The 18,756-nt window shown below is 36.8% G+C and overlaps 2 protein-coding genes and 2 long non-coding RNA genes across 5 annotated transcripts in view; 2 read left to right on the forward strand and 2 right to left on the reverse strand.

The window, feature by feature from the left end:
- brsk1a (BR serine/threonine kinase 1a) overlaps window positions 1-3,055 on the reverse strand; it is a 15,057-nt gene extending 12,002 nt beyond the window's left edge. Inside the window, 6 exon segments of the mRNA XM_037755451.1 lie at window positions 59-175; window positions 502-642; window positions 939-1,024; window positions 1,249-1,343; window positions 1,439-1,463; window positions 1,465-3,055. Coding sequence (XP_037611379.1) covers window positions 59-175; window positions 502-642; window positions 939-1,024; window positions 1,249-1,343; window positions 1,439-1,463; window positions 1,465-1,524 — 524 coding nt within the window. The 5' untranslated portion in view covers window positions 1,525-3,055.
- LOC119479643 lies at window positions 2,524-8,605 on the forward strand. Its single transcript, XR_005204730.1, has 3 exons — window positions 2,524-2,660; window positions 7,894-8,052; window positions 8,361-8,605. It is a non-coding gene; the product is annotated as an uncharacterized LOC119479643 (long non-coding RNA).
- On the reverse strand, window positions 8,238-17,868 carry LOC119479642. 2 transcript variants are annotated; one of them, XR_005204729.1, is made up of 4 exons: window positions 16,942-17,868; window positions 9,990-10,110; window positions 9,018-9,130; window positions 8,238-8,472 (listed from the first exon to the last, which is right to left on the reverse strand). It is a non-coding gene; the product is annotated as an uncharacterized LOC119479642 (long non-coding RNA). The 2 variants fall into 2 exon arrangements; XR_005204728.1 differs by lacking the exon at window positions 16,942-17,868 and adding an exon at window positions 15,972-16,097.
- Window positions 15,957-18,756, forward strand: part of prr12a (proline rich 12a) — a 15,264-nt gene continuing 12,464 nt past the window's right edge. Inside the window, exons 1-3 of the mRNA XM_037755447.1 lie at window positions 15,957-16,039; window positions 17,884-18,041; window positions 18,417-18,578. Coding sequence (XP_037611375.1) covers window positions 15,957-16,039; window positions 17,884-18,041; window positions 18,417-18,578 — 403 coding nt within the window. The remainder of the gene's footprint in view (window positions 16,040-17,883; window positions 18,042-18,416; window positions 18,579-18,756) is intronic.

Here is an 18,756-nt window from a genome sequence, read left to right on the forward strand (position 1 = left end):
TTTTTTTTTTATGTGTTTACATATTATTTATGAATACACTCCCAAAGTTGGTACTCACCCACAGCTGGTCTCTAACAGACTGTCTCCCACCTGTAGGGACGCCATGCCAAAGTCAGCGATGCGGATGTTGTTCTTTTCATCCAGGAGCAAATTCTCAGGCTTCAGGTCTCTGTGACTGCACAAATACAACACATACTATAAGTCTTCTAGTGCTGATTATGGCATTTCAGCCTAACTGTGACCGCAAGGGTTTGATAAAGTGGCTTTAATATTGGTTCATGCTATACAATCACAAGTTTTTACACTCATTTATTACTTGATACGCTGTCTCAAGAATGTATTTACGGATGATTCGTGCCTGCAACCATCAAGTCAGTATTAAGATACATTTTTGATGTTACTGACTAAAGCAGCTTCTGCCATGACACGTCAAATTGGCATTGATTCTTTATTGTTTAAAGAGTTTAATTTAAGAGCCACTGCTCTCCGGCAAAAACCAACCAGATGGAATGACTGTGGCAGAAATCCAAAGCAGAGATGATCTGCCTGAAGAACTTCCTGGCCTCTTTCGGAGTCAGCCGGCCCTTCTTCACCAGGTAGTCGAACAGCTCTCCTCCCGACACATGCTCCAACACCAGGTACCTGCCGACATACAGGGGACAACAGTGTGATTTAAAACGTTCTGTGTCTGTCTACTCCAACTGCTTGTTTTGTATCAGTGTGTATTTTTCCTCAAGATAGATCAAAAACTTTTCAGAATAATTGCAGGAGATGAAGGAAAAGTGAGGATTAGAGTGATGGGAGCAGATTTATATAGTTCTTAGAGTAATATTAATACCCATCCTGCTCCAAAGTTCAGTATTCAGCAACAACAAAATAGCATGCAGTCTGCACTTAGCCTAGTAGTGAGGCTCTTCTGAATGCAGAGGGAAACTCACAGGTATTTGTTATTCTCGTAAACATCATGCAGCTTCAACACATGCGGATGCTCGATCAGTTTCAGAATGGCAATCTCCCTCTCAACCTGGTTAGAGAGAAGAAGAGACAGGCGCATAGGAAAAGAGATGAAGATATAGTAAAGCAGAGCACACAAGCCACTCAGTGTCAGTTTTGAAGCAACAGAACAGAGGTTAATCTATAAACTAATACAGGAGTTAAATATAGAGAACGTGGAGCAGTTTGTGCACACATATGTATTAAATTAGCATTATCGTCACTGCAACAACCTCAGCAAGCGTCATACTGTACCTTCATCAGGACTGACTCAGACAGCTTCTCTCTGTTGACTATTTTGATCGCTACCTTCTGACCCGTAATACAGTGGACCCCGAGCTTGACCAGTCCTGAAAGACACAATGAGAGAGACAAAAATAAGAGACATCATCAGTATACATTTCTACATTAAATAGTAGTTTAAAATCCAGTTTGGTGTACTCACCTGTCTGTCCCTTCCCAAGTGTTTTTTTCCAGTCGGTATGGCCCAACATATTGAGCTGACTGACTTAGAGACAGTTCCTTACTCATACTGCTCTTACTGGAGGCTAATACTACTACTACTACTACAACTACTACTACCGCACAGTGGTTATTGAAAACACTGTGATTATTATACAGCTTATACAGTTATACTGTTTGATACAAGATGGTGATGGTGCTCAACTTAGAAGATATTTTATTTCAGTGATAACACTGCTACCCTGAAGTTACTGGGTGTAAAAAAAAAAAAAAAAAAAAAGCACAACATCTGGATGATAAATGAACATTATTCATCTAATGGTTAAATATTTTTGTTCTTGATATTTAACAAAAAACAGTAGATTAAAGCAGAGAGATGACAGTAAGTTACTGTTTTTATGTGTTAAATACTGACCACTACCCTAAAGATAAACATGACAAGGTAGGCAAACTGGGTGTAAAAAAAAAAAAAATGCACAACATCTGGATGACAAATGAACATCTAAACCTGGTTAAATATTTTTGTTCTTGATATTTAACAAAAAAACAGTAGATTAAAGCAGAGAGATGACAGTAAATTACTGTTTTTTATGTGTTAAATACTGACCACTACCCTAAAGATTAACATGACAACAGTATAGGCAAACCTGTACATTAGCTTATTGGTATAACTATACATGTATGACGTTACCTATGACGTCATGACGTTAACTATGACGGTTTAATAAGAAAAATGATCGCTAGCTTAAAAAAAACAACCGTGTTTCTCGCAGTTTAATTGCTTTTTGCTGGTTGAGACTACAAACAAAACGTTAAACACGTCCTAGTGGTTGTTAGCAGTGAGAATGAATCAGTTCTCTCCTCTCTGTCAGGCCTGTTTTTACAGGTACAACATGCTATATATGTAGTAGCCTCGCCGCCAGCACACAGACAGCAGCGAGGCTAGCTGTAGCTCTCAGCTCTCTGGACCAAAAAACGCTGTCAAAAAAACCGACATCTCCGGAAGTTTCTGGCCAAACAGAAAGATTTATCGGACGGCATACTCGCAATATGTCGAGGTGAAACTCCGAGCAAAACAAGCATCCTTCTAGCGTCCCCCTCCCTGTCTCCTCTCTCCTCCTCTCTCTCTCTACATCACTGCAAGTAGCATCAAGGATCACAGCATCTTCTTGGCGTGTCCTCCTCCTCTCATCCCTCACCGGCAGGTACCAAAACACACACAGATGTATTATGTCTTATTCCCTCTCGTCTCTTCTGATCTCGCAGGAGGGTTTAGAGGCCCCCCTGTATTATCCTCCCTTCGGTTTTCTTGCCGTAAATCGATATTTTCTCTCTCCTCTTCCCTTCCCTTCGTCTCACTCAGCATCAGCATCCGGGTCCCTACTCTCTCTCTCCATCCTCTCTCCTCTCCTCTCCTCTCCTCTCCTCCCTCCCTTCTCAGCATCCTCCTCCTCATCTTCCTCAAAATACGCTTATATACAACACATACCCTTCCACACACTTGATCTCTGACCCCTTCACCACATTTATTTTTATTTAAATTCATTTATTTATTTTACTTTATTTATTTTTATTTATTTTTTTTTCTGATATATTTTTTTGTACTTTGCACTACTAACTTTTTTACTGCCTTTTTACTAACATGTTTTGCACCATTGAACTGTGATGATTTTTTATTTTTTTTAACCTTTATTTAACCAGGTAGTACTCATTGAGATTAAGAATCTCTTTTGCAAGAGAGACCTGGCCAAAACAGCAGCATTTAAACATATATTAAAGTTTCAGATGCCACAACATAAAACAAAAACTGTGACGCTGGAAACTTGAATTTCCCTCGGGATCAATAAAGTTACTATCTATCTATCTATCTATCTATCTATCTCTCTATCTTCCTCAAAATACGCTTATATACAACACATACCCTTCCACACACTTGACCTCTGACCCCTTCACCACATTTATTTTGATTTAAATTCATTTATTTATTTTACTTTATATTTTTATTTATTTATTTTTCTGATATATTTTTTTGTACTTTGCACTACTAACTTTTTTACTGCCTTTTTACTAACATGTTTTGCACTATGGAACTGTGATGATTTTTAACCTTTATTTAACCAGGTAGTACTCATTGAGATTAAGAATCTCTTTTGCAAGAGAGACCTGGCCAAGACAGCAGCATTTAAACATACATTAAAGTTTCAGACGCCACAACATAAAACAAAAACTGTAACGCTGGGAACTTGAATTTCCCTCGGGATCAATAAAGTTACTATCTATCTATCTATCTATCTATCTATCTATCTATCTATCTATCTATCTTCCTCAAAATACGCTTATATACAACACATACCCTTCCACACACTTGACCTCCGACCCCTTCACCACATTTATTTTGATTTAAATTCATTTATTTATTTATTTTATTTTTTTATTTTATTTTTTTTCTGATATATTTTTTTGTACTTTGCACTACTAACTTTTTAACTGCCTTTTTACTAACATGTTTTGCACTATGGAACTGTGATGATTTTTTATTTTTTTTTTACCTTTATTTAACCCTCCTGTTGTCCTCGGGTCAAATTTGACCCGTTTTCAAACTTCATTATATCATAAATATGTATTTCTTTAATCTAATTGCCCGATAAATAACATAGATGGTTGCCTACTCAAAACAATATTCTGGCTAAAAGTTTACATATACCAGTATGTGATAATACATCAACATTATGTTCCTCTGATAATAACTTTGGTCAAAATAATTCACAATATATGCCTTTTTTTTGGGTAGAATTTCACGGAAATTAGGTTTATTATCCTTAATTCCACCCAAAAAAAGTGTAAAACTTAATAATTAGGAATGAAATTGGCCAAAAAGGTGTAACACAGAATTGGGTGATAGTTTATACTGTATGCTTTATAAACAGTCAAACCAGACCGGGTTAATTTTGACCCAGGAAGACAAAAGTTGCATGGTCAACGGGAGGACAACAGGAGGGTTAACCAGGTAGTACTCATTGAGATTAAGAATCTCTTTTGCAAGAGAGACCTGGCCAAGACAGCAGCATTTAAACATACATTAAATTTTCAGACGCCACAACATAAAACAAAAACTGTGACGCTGGAAACTTGAATTTCCCTCGGGATCAATAAAGTTACTGTCTATCTATCTATCTATCTATCTTCCTCAAAATACGCTTATATACAACACATACCCTTCCACACACTTCCCCCGCCCTCCCTCCCTCCTCCTCATCATCCTCCTCCTCATCCTCCACCTCATACCCCTCATCCTCATCATCCTCCTCCTCGTCCTCCTCCTCATCCTCCTCATCTATATTCAGATTTAACAGTTTTTCTTCATCTCCTTGTATTTTTATATCTGGTATTTTTTTTGTACTTTGTACTTTGCACTATTAACTTTTTTACTGCTTATAAGATAAGATAAGATAAGATAAGATATTCCTTTATTAGTCCTGCAGTGGGGAAATTTGCAGTGTACAGCAGCAAAGGGGATAGTGCAAAAAACAAGATGCATCAGCTAACACAGTAAAAAAAAAGAGCTAAACAAAGTGTGACAAAAATATGATCCATTTAAATAGAAGGAAGTGTAAAAATAGGAGCAGCATATACAGTATTGACAATAAACAGACTATTAACAAAATTGCACAAGTGGAAAATGATATTGCACAGTGAGAATAAAATGAAATTCCACCTGAAAATATCAGGTAATTGTCAGTTTTTTGGTGTGTAAGTGGTCTACTGGGAGCAGAGCTGGTTGTGGAGTCTGACAGCTGCAGGAAGGAAGGACCTGCGATAGCGCTCCTTCACACACTTTGGATGGAGCAGCCTGTCGCTGAAGGAGCTCTCGAGTGCTGAGATGGTGTCCTGCATGGGGTGGGAGTCATTCTCCATCATGGATGACAGGTGTAAAACATGAAGTGAAGCATAACTTATATAATTTAATGGCATGCAGTTGTGGAAGAAGCATTGGGATCTCTTACTTTAGTATGAATAGCAAAAAGAGTACTCCATTACCAGTTACCAGTGGGTGAAATTAAATATTATATTAAATATACTCAAATCAGGACTGTCAATTGATTAAAATATTTGATTGCGTTTAATTGCATGATTGTCCATGATTAATCGCGATTTATCACACATTTTGTATCTGTTCGAAATGTACCTTAAAGAGAGATTTGTCAAATGTTTAATACTCTTATCAACATAGGAGTGGACAAATATGCTTGCTTTATGCAAATGTATGTATGTATTTATTATTGGAAATCAATTAACAACACAAAACAAATCTTGTCCAGAAACCCTCACATATCTTGAGGTCAGAGGTCAAGTGACCCCTTTGAAAATGGCCATGCCAGTTTTTCCTCGCCAAAATTTAGCATACGTTTGGAGTGTTATTTAGCCTCCTTCCTGACAAGCTAGTATGACATGGTTGCTACGAATGGATTCCTTAAGTTTTCTAGTTTCATATGATGCTGTATCTTCACTCTAGCTTTAAAACTGAGCCCACTACAACCTAAAAATCGCAAGTTGCGTTAATGCGTTAAAGAAATTGGTGGTTAATTAGCATTAATGCGTTACTATCGAGTTAACTTTGACAGCCCTAACTCAAATACTTTTCTTATACACAATTTTGAAGATTTTCAGATTAATATTTTACATACAAAACGTGTAATTCATTTATAGAATATGATGCATTGTTATAGATTAACCCAGCAGTATGTAATGTAATTCAAATGAGCTCCACCTGGGCCAGCTGAAACTCTGAAACATTGCTTAATACATTGATAATAATGAAACAGGCTTGTAATACAACATATGATAAATACAACACTGTGAATGTGCATTATGAGTAGTTTTATCTAAGTACATTTTACTGATAATACTACTTTTACTTGCAGTAAACATGCAGGACTTTTACTTGAAACTGAATTTTTACATTCTGGCATTACTGCTTTTACTGGAATCGGACTACTTATTCCACCCCTGTCCACCATTACAAGTAAAACTCCTGCATTCATAATCATTTTACTCAAGCACAGATGTATTAGCAGTAAAATGTTCTATTCAAAAATAGCAGCGTGGGCCATTTTTTTGTACTATAGTAGTTTAATCTATAAAAATGTATCATATTTTATAAGATGACCATATATTTTGTACTTAATGTAAAATCGTTAATGTTCAAAGTAACCTTCAGTAGCCATCAATACATTTAGTGGGGTAAAAATGAGATTATTTATTAGTGAAGTAGAAGTATTGAGTAGAATAAAATGGAAATATTCAAGTACAAGTACCTCAAAACTGTACTTTAGGGCAAAAATGTACTTTCAACCACTAGTAAACATTCAAACTGCTTCATTAAGATTTTCATTATTGTGTGTTCATTTAGTTTTAATGTCTTCTGATGGGCTGCTGTCACTGAAGACATGTAACAACAGGAAAAGTACTGTGTAAAAAATTAAATGAATGAAGGTTGAATTCCATTTAGCTGCCTCTGCTTTTCCTACTATGACAAGTCAAAATGTCTTTACTTGAACGCATTATCACAGTGGTTCATATAAAAAGCACATATTTTGTGTCACCTTCTACGTACATTGTCAGCATTTTACATAATATCATGACAAATGTGATGATACCATGTTACAGCAATGTCCCAGAAAGTCTAAACAGCAGTCGGGACATTTAAACCTCACTGAAACCACACTAAAAATATATATTTTCTGATGAGTACACCTTCTTAAAGAAAGGGTGACCCATCACACATCCTCATCTGGAGAGGAAACTGAAATGACAAGTGTTAGGTGCTGATTTAAATGACTCACGCTGGGATGACATTTTTATATTTAAAAAAGGGGGTAAGTAGGACATTTGAATGTATCTGTAAAGTGCCTTGAAAAATCTCTAAAATCTCAATTTGAAATGTTGTGCGTGGGCGGATAATTCCCCAAAGCCCATCTTCATCTGCGCCTAGCTGGTTGATTTACACACAGCCAGGAGGATTTGTCTCCAACCATGGAGCAGAAATAGAACATACTCATCCTACTGTACCATTTTATGGCTCGTTCTGATGGGACATACGTGGTCTTTTGATCTCAAAGTACTAAGTGCAATAAAAATAATAGGCCTCAATCAGTGTGTGTGAATGATAAATGTCTATTAATTGAAGATAACAAACAAGACCGATACACTGTAAAACATTGTTTGGCTTTCCCCATAAGCAGTATTTGAAATAAAAGAATTAAGGCAACAACGGAGTCCAAGAAGCAAAGAAAAAGTAGGACAACATGTGTCAGTCTGTAGTTGTTTTGAGGACAGTTTACCTTATTCATAAACCTGCAAACATACACCTCAGTTTTCTTTCACCATTGAATGTTTGACAACTAATTACAGTCCTTCGTGTGAGTTCTGTCTCTCCAGAGCTTGATCCTGAACCTGCCCTACAGCCAACAGCACCAGGATCTACTGTTGCTACTGAGAACAAGGAACTTCTCTTCCAGGTCCTTTCTTTGTGCATTCATCCCAACACTCATTGCAAGAGCTCAGACTGGAAAAGTGACATTACACTGCTCAGTGAAGGTACTAATGTGAGGATTAAGCAGAGATTAACGAACTGTTCTTTATTCCATTAAGAGTAGCTATTCCACATACAAGCTTATACTCATGCTCGGCCAGCGGAGACATTTCAACAGCCAGTACATCTAAGAAAAATGTCTGATATAATAACATCTGTGATTACCAAAAAAAAAAACAATATACTGTGGTAAATAGACAAGCTTTACATTTATTGTATGAAATGTTACAATGCATAGGTAATCTGTGTTATAGTAGAGTGCATAATGGAGTTATAACATTTATGAAGACAAAGTTTCACATTGACTTTACAGTATCAGAAGCTCAGTATCATCACCCCCCGCTTCAGTTCTTCAGATGGTTCGGCCCAGCGCAATAAGCAACGGAGGGAATGCCGGGAAAGTGGAGGACTTTGATAAAGTGAAGCTGTCATTTAAAAAAAAAAAAAAAAAGATGGGAAATGTTATGAGACTGCAATATAATGTAGAATATGTGACAAAATATATCATTCAAATACAATACAATACAATTTGGCCTCAAAGGTATATTCATCCTACAATAGACAATCAAAGCTCAAACACTCCTCTTATATATTATTATTGAAGCAACTTACTTATAATTTGTCTACATCCAATTTCCTTTCTCAGTTTCTTTTATGATCAGATTTTTTTTTTTACCATTTTCCCCTTTAAATTTTCATTTTAGTCTAATTCTGGGTAGAATTAAGCTTCATAAGCTTCAGCATTCATCTCCAAATAAACTCACTGATGGCGTTCTTGGTTATCTGCTGGTGAAAATAGTAAAGCGATGCAACAAAGTGGCAAGAAAAACTTAGAAAGATCTCAAACAAGTAACACCCCAGAATCAAGTGAGAGTGGTGATTACACGTGTAAGCAAGGAATTTATGTTTTATGATTCTTTTTTGACTCTTTATTCAGGAAAAAAAAATCAATGTTACATTACAAACTTACATTTTATTACGATGTGCTTCCGTGTGTATCATGATCCCTCAGACAGCGTCTTTGTGCAGGCCTGGAAGGCATCTATGAGATCTTTACAGGCCTCTGCTCCCTTCTCTCTGATACTGAAACACAAAGCCAGATTTACAATACACACTTACTACTTTCTGCACATGTAACTGGGTTATCCTCTTTGACATATAACATGGTATTTTAAGTTCAAATTGTGCAAATCATATGAAGTAAATGAACATTAGAAGTCAAATGAACCTGAGTGGAGGACATAAGCAATATGTCTAAATTTAGCCTACATGTGCATCAAAGGGATTATCAGTACAGCCTGATAATAAAGTATTTCAACTCAAACCCGCACATCTGCTTTCATCTGCATTTGTTGAAGAAGAAGATTGAGTAATCTGTGCAGCAGCTCCACTAATCTGCACGTGGACATGTGCACCAAACGTCTGTCGCTTCTTCACATGTAACACGAACCAACCAGCCTGGAATGGGCCGATCTTCTGCTATAGGTCGTACATGTGGATGCCTATTTTAAAACCTCAGGTCTATTTGTGCTTCTCAAGACATGTATGTTACCGTAAGTGCCCTCTGTGAATGTCATTACACTTTGATGTGGAGTGGACTCACTGAAAGTTGTGAACAAGAATTCTACATTAAATCTAATTAATGACCCCACAGGCGCTCTTACAAGTTGAACCCACATGAGAAGTTAATATGAATATACTGGATGTCCCACAATGAAGAGGCCAATAATGATAACTGAGATGGCTACATTGATGTAATGGAAAGTGACCAGTATTTAGATGGAACACAAACACAGTTAATTAACATTCCCTGAGGGCACACAGTTTAAAAACACTCTGCACTGGCACTTAAACTCACCAAAGACTGTCACACTGGTATGTATATTTGTATAAATACCATTTTCAGCATCTATAATTGTACATCATTCCTGTCAGAACTCACCATTTGTCAACATCCTCTTTGATAACCTGGCATGGTGCTGGTGCAGCTTCGTTAGAGTCTGGCATTTTGAGAGAGAAGAGCTGGAGTTTGTGGTGGTGGTGGTGGTGCTTCGCTGTAAGATCTGCAGTCAAGTGTGGTTACAGATTGGTTAAAGAGATCAAGGGAGGGAGGGACAGAGGCAGGGAGGGAAGGAGGGAGGGAGGAGGCAGGACAGTGACTGAAATGAATCATCTGCAAGAGATTATACAGTTTGATTTGAAATTCTTACTTTAATTTCTAGTCTATTTATTTTTTTTGCAAGATGTTTAAGTGAGTTCTTTGCTCCTTTCTCTTAGTTTACCACTTTTTCAATTCAATATGCTTTATTGGCATTGAATGTAACAAGGACAATGTTGCCAAAGTGTCAAGTAATATTGAGATCATCAAGAAAATAGCGGAAAAACAATTAAGTTTTGTCTCTGATATTCTTTCCCATTTATGTACATCGACCTATATCATTTAGGTCTTCTTAATTGCTTTCATTCCTGTCCTTTTGTTTTGCCATTTTTACTAATGAATATGCAGATAGCTGACCTTTTGAGTCAAGCACTGTGCATTACAAAGACCTCATAATGCATCTAAAATACTCACCACAGGGGAGGGCCTTTTCCTGAAGAGAGACTGGAAAGCCTGACTTTGTTTTACATGGCTTTGTTGGCTTAAGAGGCTGAGAGTTGTAGCATTTTTTTCACCAAGAAATTGTCAAATTAGCATTGATCATTAAAAATAATACAGAATTTTGAGGTTTTTAAAGATAAAAATAAATGTGTAGCATTATTGAGGTTAATCCCTTTAGGAACACACATTTGTTTCTTATTTTGAACATCCAACTCGTCTTGTTCTGATTGTGTATTTGAGAAAAATTGTGAGGTTTACTTAACACTGAGTAACTTCCGATGGCATCTGGGTGACAATGTGAAGCACCTTTTCCTCTGACTGCTTACTGTACTATACCAGAGTGTTAGGTCTGTCTAGCTGAATGCTGTTGTGTATCACACAGAGCTTTTTAGATTCCCGTTTCAACATTATAGGTAAAAGTTTACTGGAAAAGGTCAATACTGTAGGCTACATTACTGTATACACAGAAAAGGGATATGCACATTAGTGTTTAAAGTAAATGTATTTGTGTAGCAATGTGTTTCATGTATTACAGTACAAACAGAAAATTCACCGTTGAGCTTTCTTGTAGAAAATTTGCCCCAAAATGACAATTAAAAAATATCAAAAACCCAGTAATAATGAAAAAAAGCTGCGATAGTTCAGTGAAAAACAACAAATTGAGACCCCCTCATAGATATTTATGGAATATACATGCATATCCGATAGATTTTGATAATTGAATGGATCATTTTGCATGTGATGGCTCAAAAGATGAAAATTTCACCGAGAATCAACTCATCAGTTTTGCTCAGCAAGACATGTGCAAGTGGTTATTGTGCAATCTGTAGACTGTTGTTCTTACTCTTTGTGCCTAAACACGTGCAATTTGCTTGAATGCATGAGAAATTCTAATCTGTTTTGAACAACAAACTAATTGTTCAGAGATCTGAACTCATTGTTTGAGAAATAAGCCAAAGCGAATAAGACAAACTGTTATACCAACAACTGAGCAAAGTTACAATAAATGACAAGTAATGCTTACCCCACAAACAAACACTTTTTCTCCCATGTTTTGCACATATAGTGTCAAAACGTGCAAAAGTTGAAATGGATAAAATGTTGCAGTCACTAAGTATTTACAGTATTTTAGTTAAATTCACCACTAGAGGGCCACAAACACTCATATACACAATGAATTTCTGGACAAATAGACTTCTAGTGTGTGTGTGCATTCAGCAATATTAACTAGATTAGATGCCAGTTCACGTGTTGTTATTATTTTCTAATATTATCTTGGTTGCAACTGGAGATAGTTGCTTTTTTTCATTATTACTGGGTTTCTAATTTTTTTTAATTGTCATTTTGTGGCAAATTTTCTGTTCACTACATTACAAGAAAGCTTAATGGTGAATCTTCTGTTTGTACTGTAATACATGAAACACATTGCTACACAAATACATTTACTTTAAACACTGATGTGCATATCCCTTTTCTGTGTATACAGTATTGTAGCCTACAGTATTGACCTTTGCCAGTAAACTTTTACCTATTATGTTGAAATGGGAATCTAAAAAGCTCTGTGTGATACACAGCAGCATTCAGCTAGACAAACCTAACACTCTGGTATAGTACAGTAAGCAGTCAGAGTTAACAAAAAGTAGAGTAAAACAGAGATTTATATAAAAGAAACATTTCCAGGGTTGAGTGTCATGGGGAAAAAACACCTAAACATTTTGACCTTTTTTATTTGAATTGTCATTTTGTGGCAAGTTTTCTGTTCACTGTATTACAAGGAAGCTCAAAGGTGAATATGATGGCAAAGCCAATTAAAGTGTCTCTTGTAAAAATATGAAATATGAGCATCTCTGTCTGTCTCAGTGATTCCTCCTCCTTTATGATGGCTATAAAAATCCAGTGTGCCATCTACTGGCGCACAAATCAAGTACACATGAGGTCTGGCAGACACAAATAACCCGTAATAAAAATAGCACCAAAAAAACGTACGTAAACAGGTATTGGTATCTTTAAAAATGTTGGCATATGAAAGGGGAAAAATACCCCCTTATTTGCATGCCAGTTTTGGCTAATTAAGCATCTGACAAATGGACTTCTAGTGTGTGCATTCAGCAAAATTAACTAGATTAGATGCCAGTTCAGGTGTTGTTATTATTTTCTAATATCATCTTGATTGCAACTGGAGATAGTGACAGGTTAATATGATGGCAAAGTAAATTTAAGTGTTCCTGGTTAAAAATATGAAATATGAGCATCTCTGTTTGTCTCAATGATTCCTCCTCCTTTAGATGATGGCTTTATAAAATCCAGTGTGCCATCTACTGGCGCACAAATCAAGTACACGAGGTCTGGCAGACACAAATAACCGGTAATAAAAATAGCACCAAAAAAAAGCGTAAACAGGTATTATAATAATAATAATAATAATAATAATACATTTATTTATATAGCACTTCTCAAAACAGATGTTATAAAGTGCTTCACAAGACAATAAAAGCAGATAAATAAAGTAACAGATATGGTAACTGCTAAAACAGAACATCACAGAACATATCAATAATAATAGAAGTGGTAAAATGGTAGGACAAGTTGATAAAACAAATATACAGTATATATATGTATATATATACATAATTGTGTATAAATGTACACATGCGTCCAGAAACGGATGTATACATACATATATTTATACCCAGTCTTTTCTACTTATAGGAATGCTATCCTAAAAAAAAATGCGTTTAGGTATTGGTATCTTTAAAAATGTTGGCATATGAAATAGGATTAAAAATACCCCCTTATTTGCATGCCAGTTTTGCCTAATTAAGCATCTAACAAATGGACTTCTAGTGTGTGTGTGTGTGTGTGTGTGTGCATTCAGCAATATTAACTAGATTAGATGCCAGTTCAGGGGTTGTTATTATTTTTTAATATTATCTAGGTTGCAACTAGAGATAGTGACAGGTTAATATGATGGTAAAGTAAATTAAGTGTCTCTCTCTCATCCGTCTGTCTCAGTGATTCCTCTTCCTTTATATGATGGCTTTAAAAAATCCAGTGTGCCATCTACTGGTGCACAAATCAAGTACACATGAGGTCTGGCAGACACAAATACCGGTAATAAAAATATCACCAAATATAAACAGGTATTGGTATCTTTAAAAATGTTGTCATATATTGTTATTATTATTATTAAAAAATGCTTTTTCTATTTTTATATATATATGTATGTATGTGTATGTATGTGTGTGTATGTATGTTTATGCATATGTGTATGTGTGTATATGTGTGTGTATGTAGGTATGAATATGTATGTATATGTGTGTATGTATGTATGTATATATATATGTATATATAGATATTTAACATTTTTATTTTAATTTTGTTCTCTTCTTCTTCTTCTTATTTCATGACATGAATATACAGTATATATATCTATATCTATATAGATATAGATATGTATATATATATATAAATGTGTATAAATGTACACAATGTAAAAATCCAGTGTGCCATCTACTGGTGCACAAATCAAGTACACATGAGGTCTAGCAAACACAAATACCGGTAATAAAAATATCACCAAATATAAACAGGTATTGGTATCTTTAAAAATGTTGTCATATATTGTTATTATTATTATTAAAAAATGTTTTTTCTATTTTTATATATATGTATGTATGTGTGTGTATGTATGTTTATGCATATGTGTATGTGTGTATATGTGTGTGTATGTAGGTATGAATATGTATGTATATGTGTGTATGTATGTATGTATATATATATATGTATATATAGATATTTAACATTTTTATTTTAATTTTGTTCTCTTCTTCTTCTTCTTCTTATTTCATGACATGAATATACAGTATATATATAAATGTGTATAAATGTACACAATGTAAAAATCCAGTGTGCCATCTACTGGTGCACAAATCAAGTACATATGAGGTCTGGCAGACACAAATACCTGTAATAAAAATAGCACCAAAAAATATATATATATCTTTAAAAATGTTCGCATATGAAAGGGAAAAAAAATACCCCCTTATTTTGCATGCAAGTTTTGCCTAATTAAGTATCCGACTGGATGCAGGAAAAGTCTCTCTTAAAACAGGCTGCACACAATTGTGATGTGAGTTTGCTTTGCAGAGCTGCTGCTGGAGGAGGCTGCAGGCCTGTATGTATAAATCTGGTTATCACTGGAAATATTTGTGCACTCGAACGCGTCTCAGCCAATCGCAGCATCCACAACAAACAGCTGACTTCTTTTTTTTTGTTGTTCGCGTAAAATGTAGTCTGAATTAAGATGAAAATCTGGAAAAGCATGAAGAGGCCGGTGAATGGAGGTCACCGCAGACACTGAGTGAGTCTCCGCGGTGAGACAGAGACACAGAAAGAGAGACAGAGAGAGAGACAGAGAGAGAGAGGACGGACAAGCCTGCCTTCAAAAATGGCGTCTCCGGAGGAAAATTTGTAAAAGATATTTTAAAACGCGGCCTGCTTTTCCTTTTTACACGTCCAAATCGGGGTATTTGTGTGTTGTTTTACCAGCTTGTATTCCACACTTAGCTTAGGGAACTCTTCTTTTACTTGAATGGCGAGAGAAAAAGCAGAAATCAGAGGAAGAAGAGCCAGCATTAAGGGGGAAATAAAAAGCTGTTTTATTTTGATGCGTCGTAAGTGACAGCTAGCAGCTAGCACACAAACACAGAGGAGGACAGAGGAGGAGGGGTGCTGGTGGGAATTTGCATTGAAAGGAAAAGATTTCGGGGATTTCTTTTTGCTCTACCAACGTGGCCCACTCGTTTGCAATCGTTTCTGTGTGGTGTTAGCATCGCTAGCCTAAAGAGAAAGGGGAGGAGAGAGAGAGAGAGACGTTGGTGGTGGAGGAGAGAAAAAAGGGACGCATTCAAATCAAATGTTTATCAGCAATTCGTCCACCGCCTGAGCAGCAAAGCTAAATCTTTCCATCATGACTTGATTTTTGGAGACTGCGATGATACATGTGAAAGGAAAAGGAGAAAGACTGTTTTTTGTTGGAGGCTGTTTTTGGATTATAACCCCGTAGACCCCCCTCTTCTCTCTTTTTTTTTTTTCATCCACAAGCTCCAAAGCTTTCTCCTCCTCCTCCTCCTCTTCCACCTCCATTTCTCTTTCAATATGCTGTTTTCCACTCCTGAGGACTTCTTGCTTATGAAACCGGGGAAAATAGCCTGAAAAGACCATTTTTTTTGTGCGTAAAATCGGCAACAACTGCGACGTTGCTTTCTATCCATCATCATCATCATCATCGCACCACATTTGTGTACATAAATGGATAGAAATTACCCGGGAACAGGCTTCGGTGATCTGGGCGCAGGAGCAGGATGGAGCTACGAGAGATCTGCTAAAGCAAGGTAATAATGCATTGGATTCAGCAGACAATGTGCATGCATGAAATGAAATGGGACTTTTTTTTTTTTGCAGTGATGTGTGGCCTCCATGTAAACAAATTGTCGCCATTGGGTTTTCACTTCACGGTTGCCATGCTTATTGCACATTATTATGTGTCATCCAAATAATAATATTATAATCAGGAATATAGAGAGGCAGTGTGTGTAAAGAGAAAGGGGTGGGCGGGGTGGAGGAAAGGGAAAAGGTTGGTGGATATATATTGGATGTGATTGACAGACTTAGGTGGAGGTGGAGGTGGTTAGGTGGAGGTGGAGGTATGTCTGGAGCATCCATAGGAATTATTGTTCCCTGTGTGTGTGTGTGTGCAGCAGCAGCAGGCCTGGTGGACACAGACCCATCCATAGATATATAAATTGGATTTATTATAGCAAACTGCGAAGAGTGCAGACGCAGCAAAGACATACATCAACAAGAATAATGCATATGATGCATGCATATTAACCAAGAATAATGCATTTTTGCAAATTGTTATAAAGAAAATATTAAGGTAGAGGTGGTGCAATAACTCAAATAAAATTGTGATTTTTTTTTTAATGCATTTTTTTTTCAAGCATGATGTAGATAAATTGGGGGATTTTTGCATGGTTTGTGTTAATTTGCATAATTAAATTGTGGAATATTATTAATGCATTAAATTTGCAATTTGTCAAACATTAAAAAATGTATTTATAAGATGATGAAAAATCGCCTGTGCTGTGCAGGATAGCTTCTAGCCTGCAAAGCTAGCGCTGTGTTGCATGGAAGTCAGTGGAGGCCTGTGCACAGTGCAAGCATCATTGCTTATTTATCTGCACACATTTTCAGATATATATTTTTTACCCCAGTAGTTAGCAGCCTTACTTACAGTCCAAAGCCACCCAGGCTTCCTGTTGGTGTGTGAAGTGATATTTGGCTAAACAAACCCTGTGCTATGTCTCTGGTGTTTGCATGCAAGCTTAGCATGCATTTGCGTCGACTTGCACCAATCCAGCTGTTAGCTTCATCGACATAATCAATGCCTGCAGACTAATTAGTCGTTTGTCTTTAGTGTATATGATAGGAAACTGTATTTTTCACTTGGTTTAAATCATGCATGTTGGTTATTTGTGGTTTATTTACACGTAAAAAGCCTGGCCTTTCAGTTTTGAGGCCTAGTCTCTCTGCATTTCTACCATCTAGCTGCTGTGCTTTGCTTTGCTGCTAGGCGGTGCTAACACTATAGCACAGATGCTACTGTAGCATGCTATCTGGCCAGGCAGCCACGCATTTCATCTATCTGTTGTAAAGCAAAGTCCTGCAACTTGCAAACCTTCAGCGTTGAATAAGAAGCTTATTTAGTTTGTAAATGTATAAATTATGTAAGGGTGGAGTCCATTATAATATTTGCAAATTAACTATCCCATTATTTTTGCATGACACTTACATTTGACAGATTTGCATCTACTGTAATACATGTTGGTGTAATGTCCCCAAGTTTTTTATTCTGTTTAGATGTTGATTGGGGGAAAAAAAAAAAATCCTTCCCCTTAACTTGTAGATCATGCTCATCAGGGATTTTTTGGTTTTCACATGTTGTACATTTGGAGCCCAAACAAAATGAACAGGCTTGAGTTGACATCTCATTTGTTGGATTTTTAATTAACTTGCATGTCAGACTTTTGTGCATCTTAAAAACGTGACCCAAAGCCAAGACTGTTGTTTATCTCAAGGGTCACATTTTGGGGAACAGATTAAGTTTATGCAAATGTGCCTCTGAAATTAATGACACTTCACAATCCCCCCCACTCACTCCCCTTTTTCTCTCCAGTCTTGTATATGGGACTTCCAGATCATCCCACCCTGAGTCTGAGCTCCTTCACCGACAAGCCTACGCCACCCCACACCCTCTGCAGGGCTATGCCACCAATCACCACCCAGGGAGCTCTGGCCAAGGCGGGGCTTGGGGAGCAGCTGGACGGAGTTTGGGTGAGACAAATGTCATACCTTCCATGTCACCACCATAAGGGGCCCCAGCAATGAATTATTATGTGTCCCCGTGTAGACCCTGGTAGATTGTCATTGAGAAATGTGCACATTATAGCTCAATTGAGTTGAAGCCCTAGATGTTAACGCCTGCAGTCACAGCGGTCATTCTCATACAGTTTATCTTGTTTTGAGCAACAGAAGTTGATGTATTTAAATCATTGGGACAGCAGGATAAACTTTGATTTAAGTCTTGATCCTAAAATCCTTTCTTTTAGATTTTTGATTTCATCTACATCTCTGCAATTAGCTGTTCATATTTGCATTTTTTTTTATTAATTAATCATTTCTCATGGTTCTGTTTTTTCCTTCCCAAAGGTCTGTCGGGGCTCTTTGACACTGGCCTGCACCATGCCAGCCCCTCTGCCCCCGATGCCTCCGTCATGAATCTGATCTCAGCCCTGGAGTCTCGGGGTCCCCAGCCTCCGCCCTCCGCCTCCTCCCTTCTTTCCCAGTTCCGCACGCCATCCTGGCAGACAGGTGGGGCTGCGTTAGATCTTCCCTCATGTGTTGACATTCAAACAGGCCCCACAGTCAATATGACATTTAAAGAACCGCCCAATGTTTGCCTTCATTATTATTCTGACATTGTTACTATTTGAGCATTTTCATATAACATTTAACTTGTTAATAGTCTTACTATAGAATACTTTTAAAA

This window comes from Sebastes umbrosus, chromosome 20, assembly GCF_015220745.1.
Source record: "Sebastes umbrosus isolate fSebUmb1 chromosome 20, fSebUmb1.pri, whole genome shotgun sequence".
In the NCBI taxonomy this organism is placed as follows: domain Eukaryota; kingdom Metazoa; phylum Chordata; class Actinopteri; order Perciformes; family Sebastidae; genus Sebastes; species Sebastes umbrosus.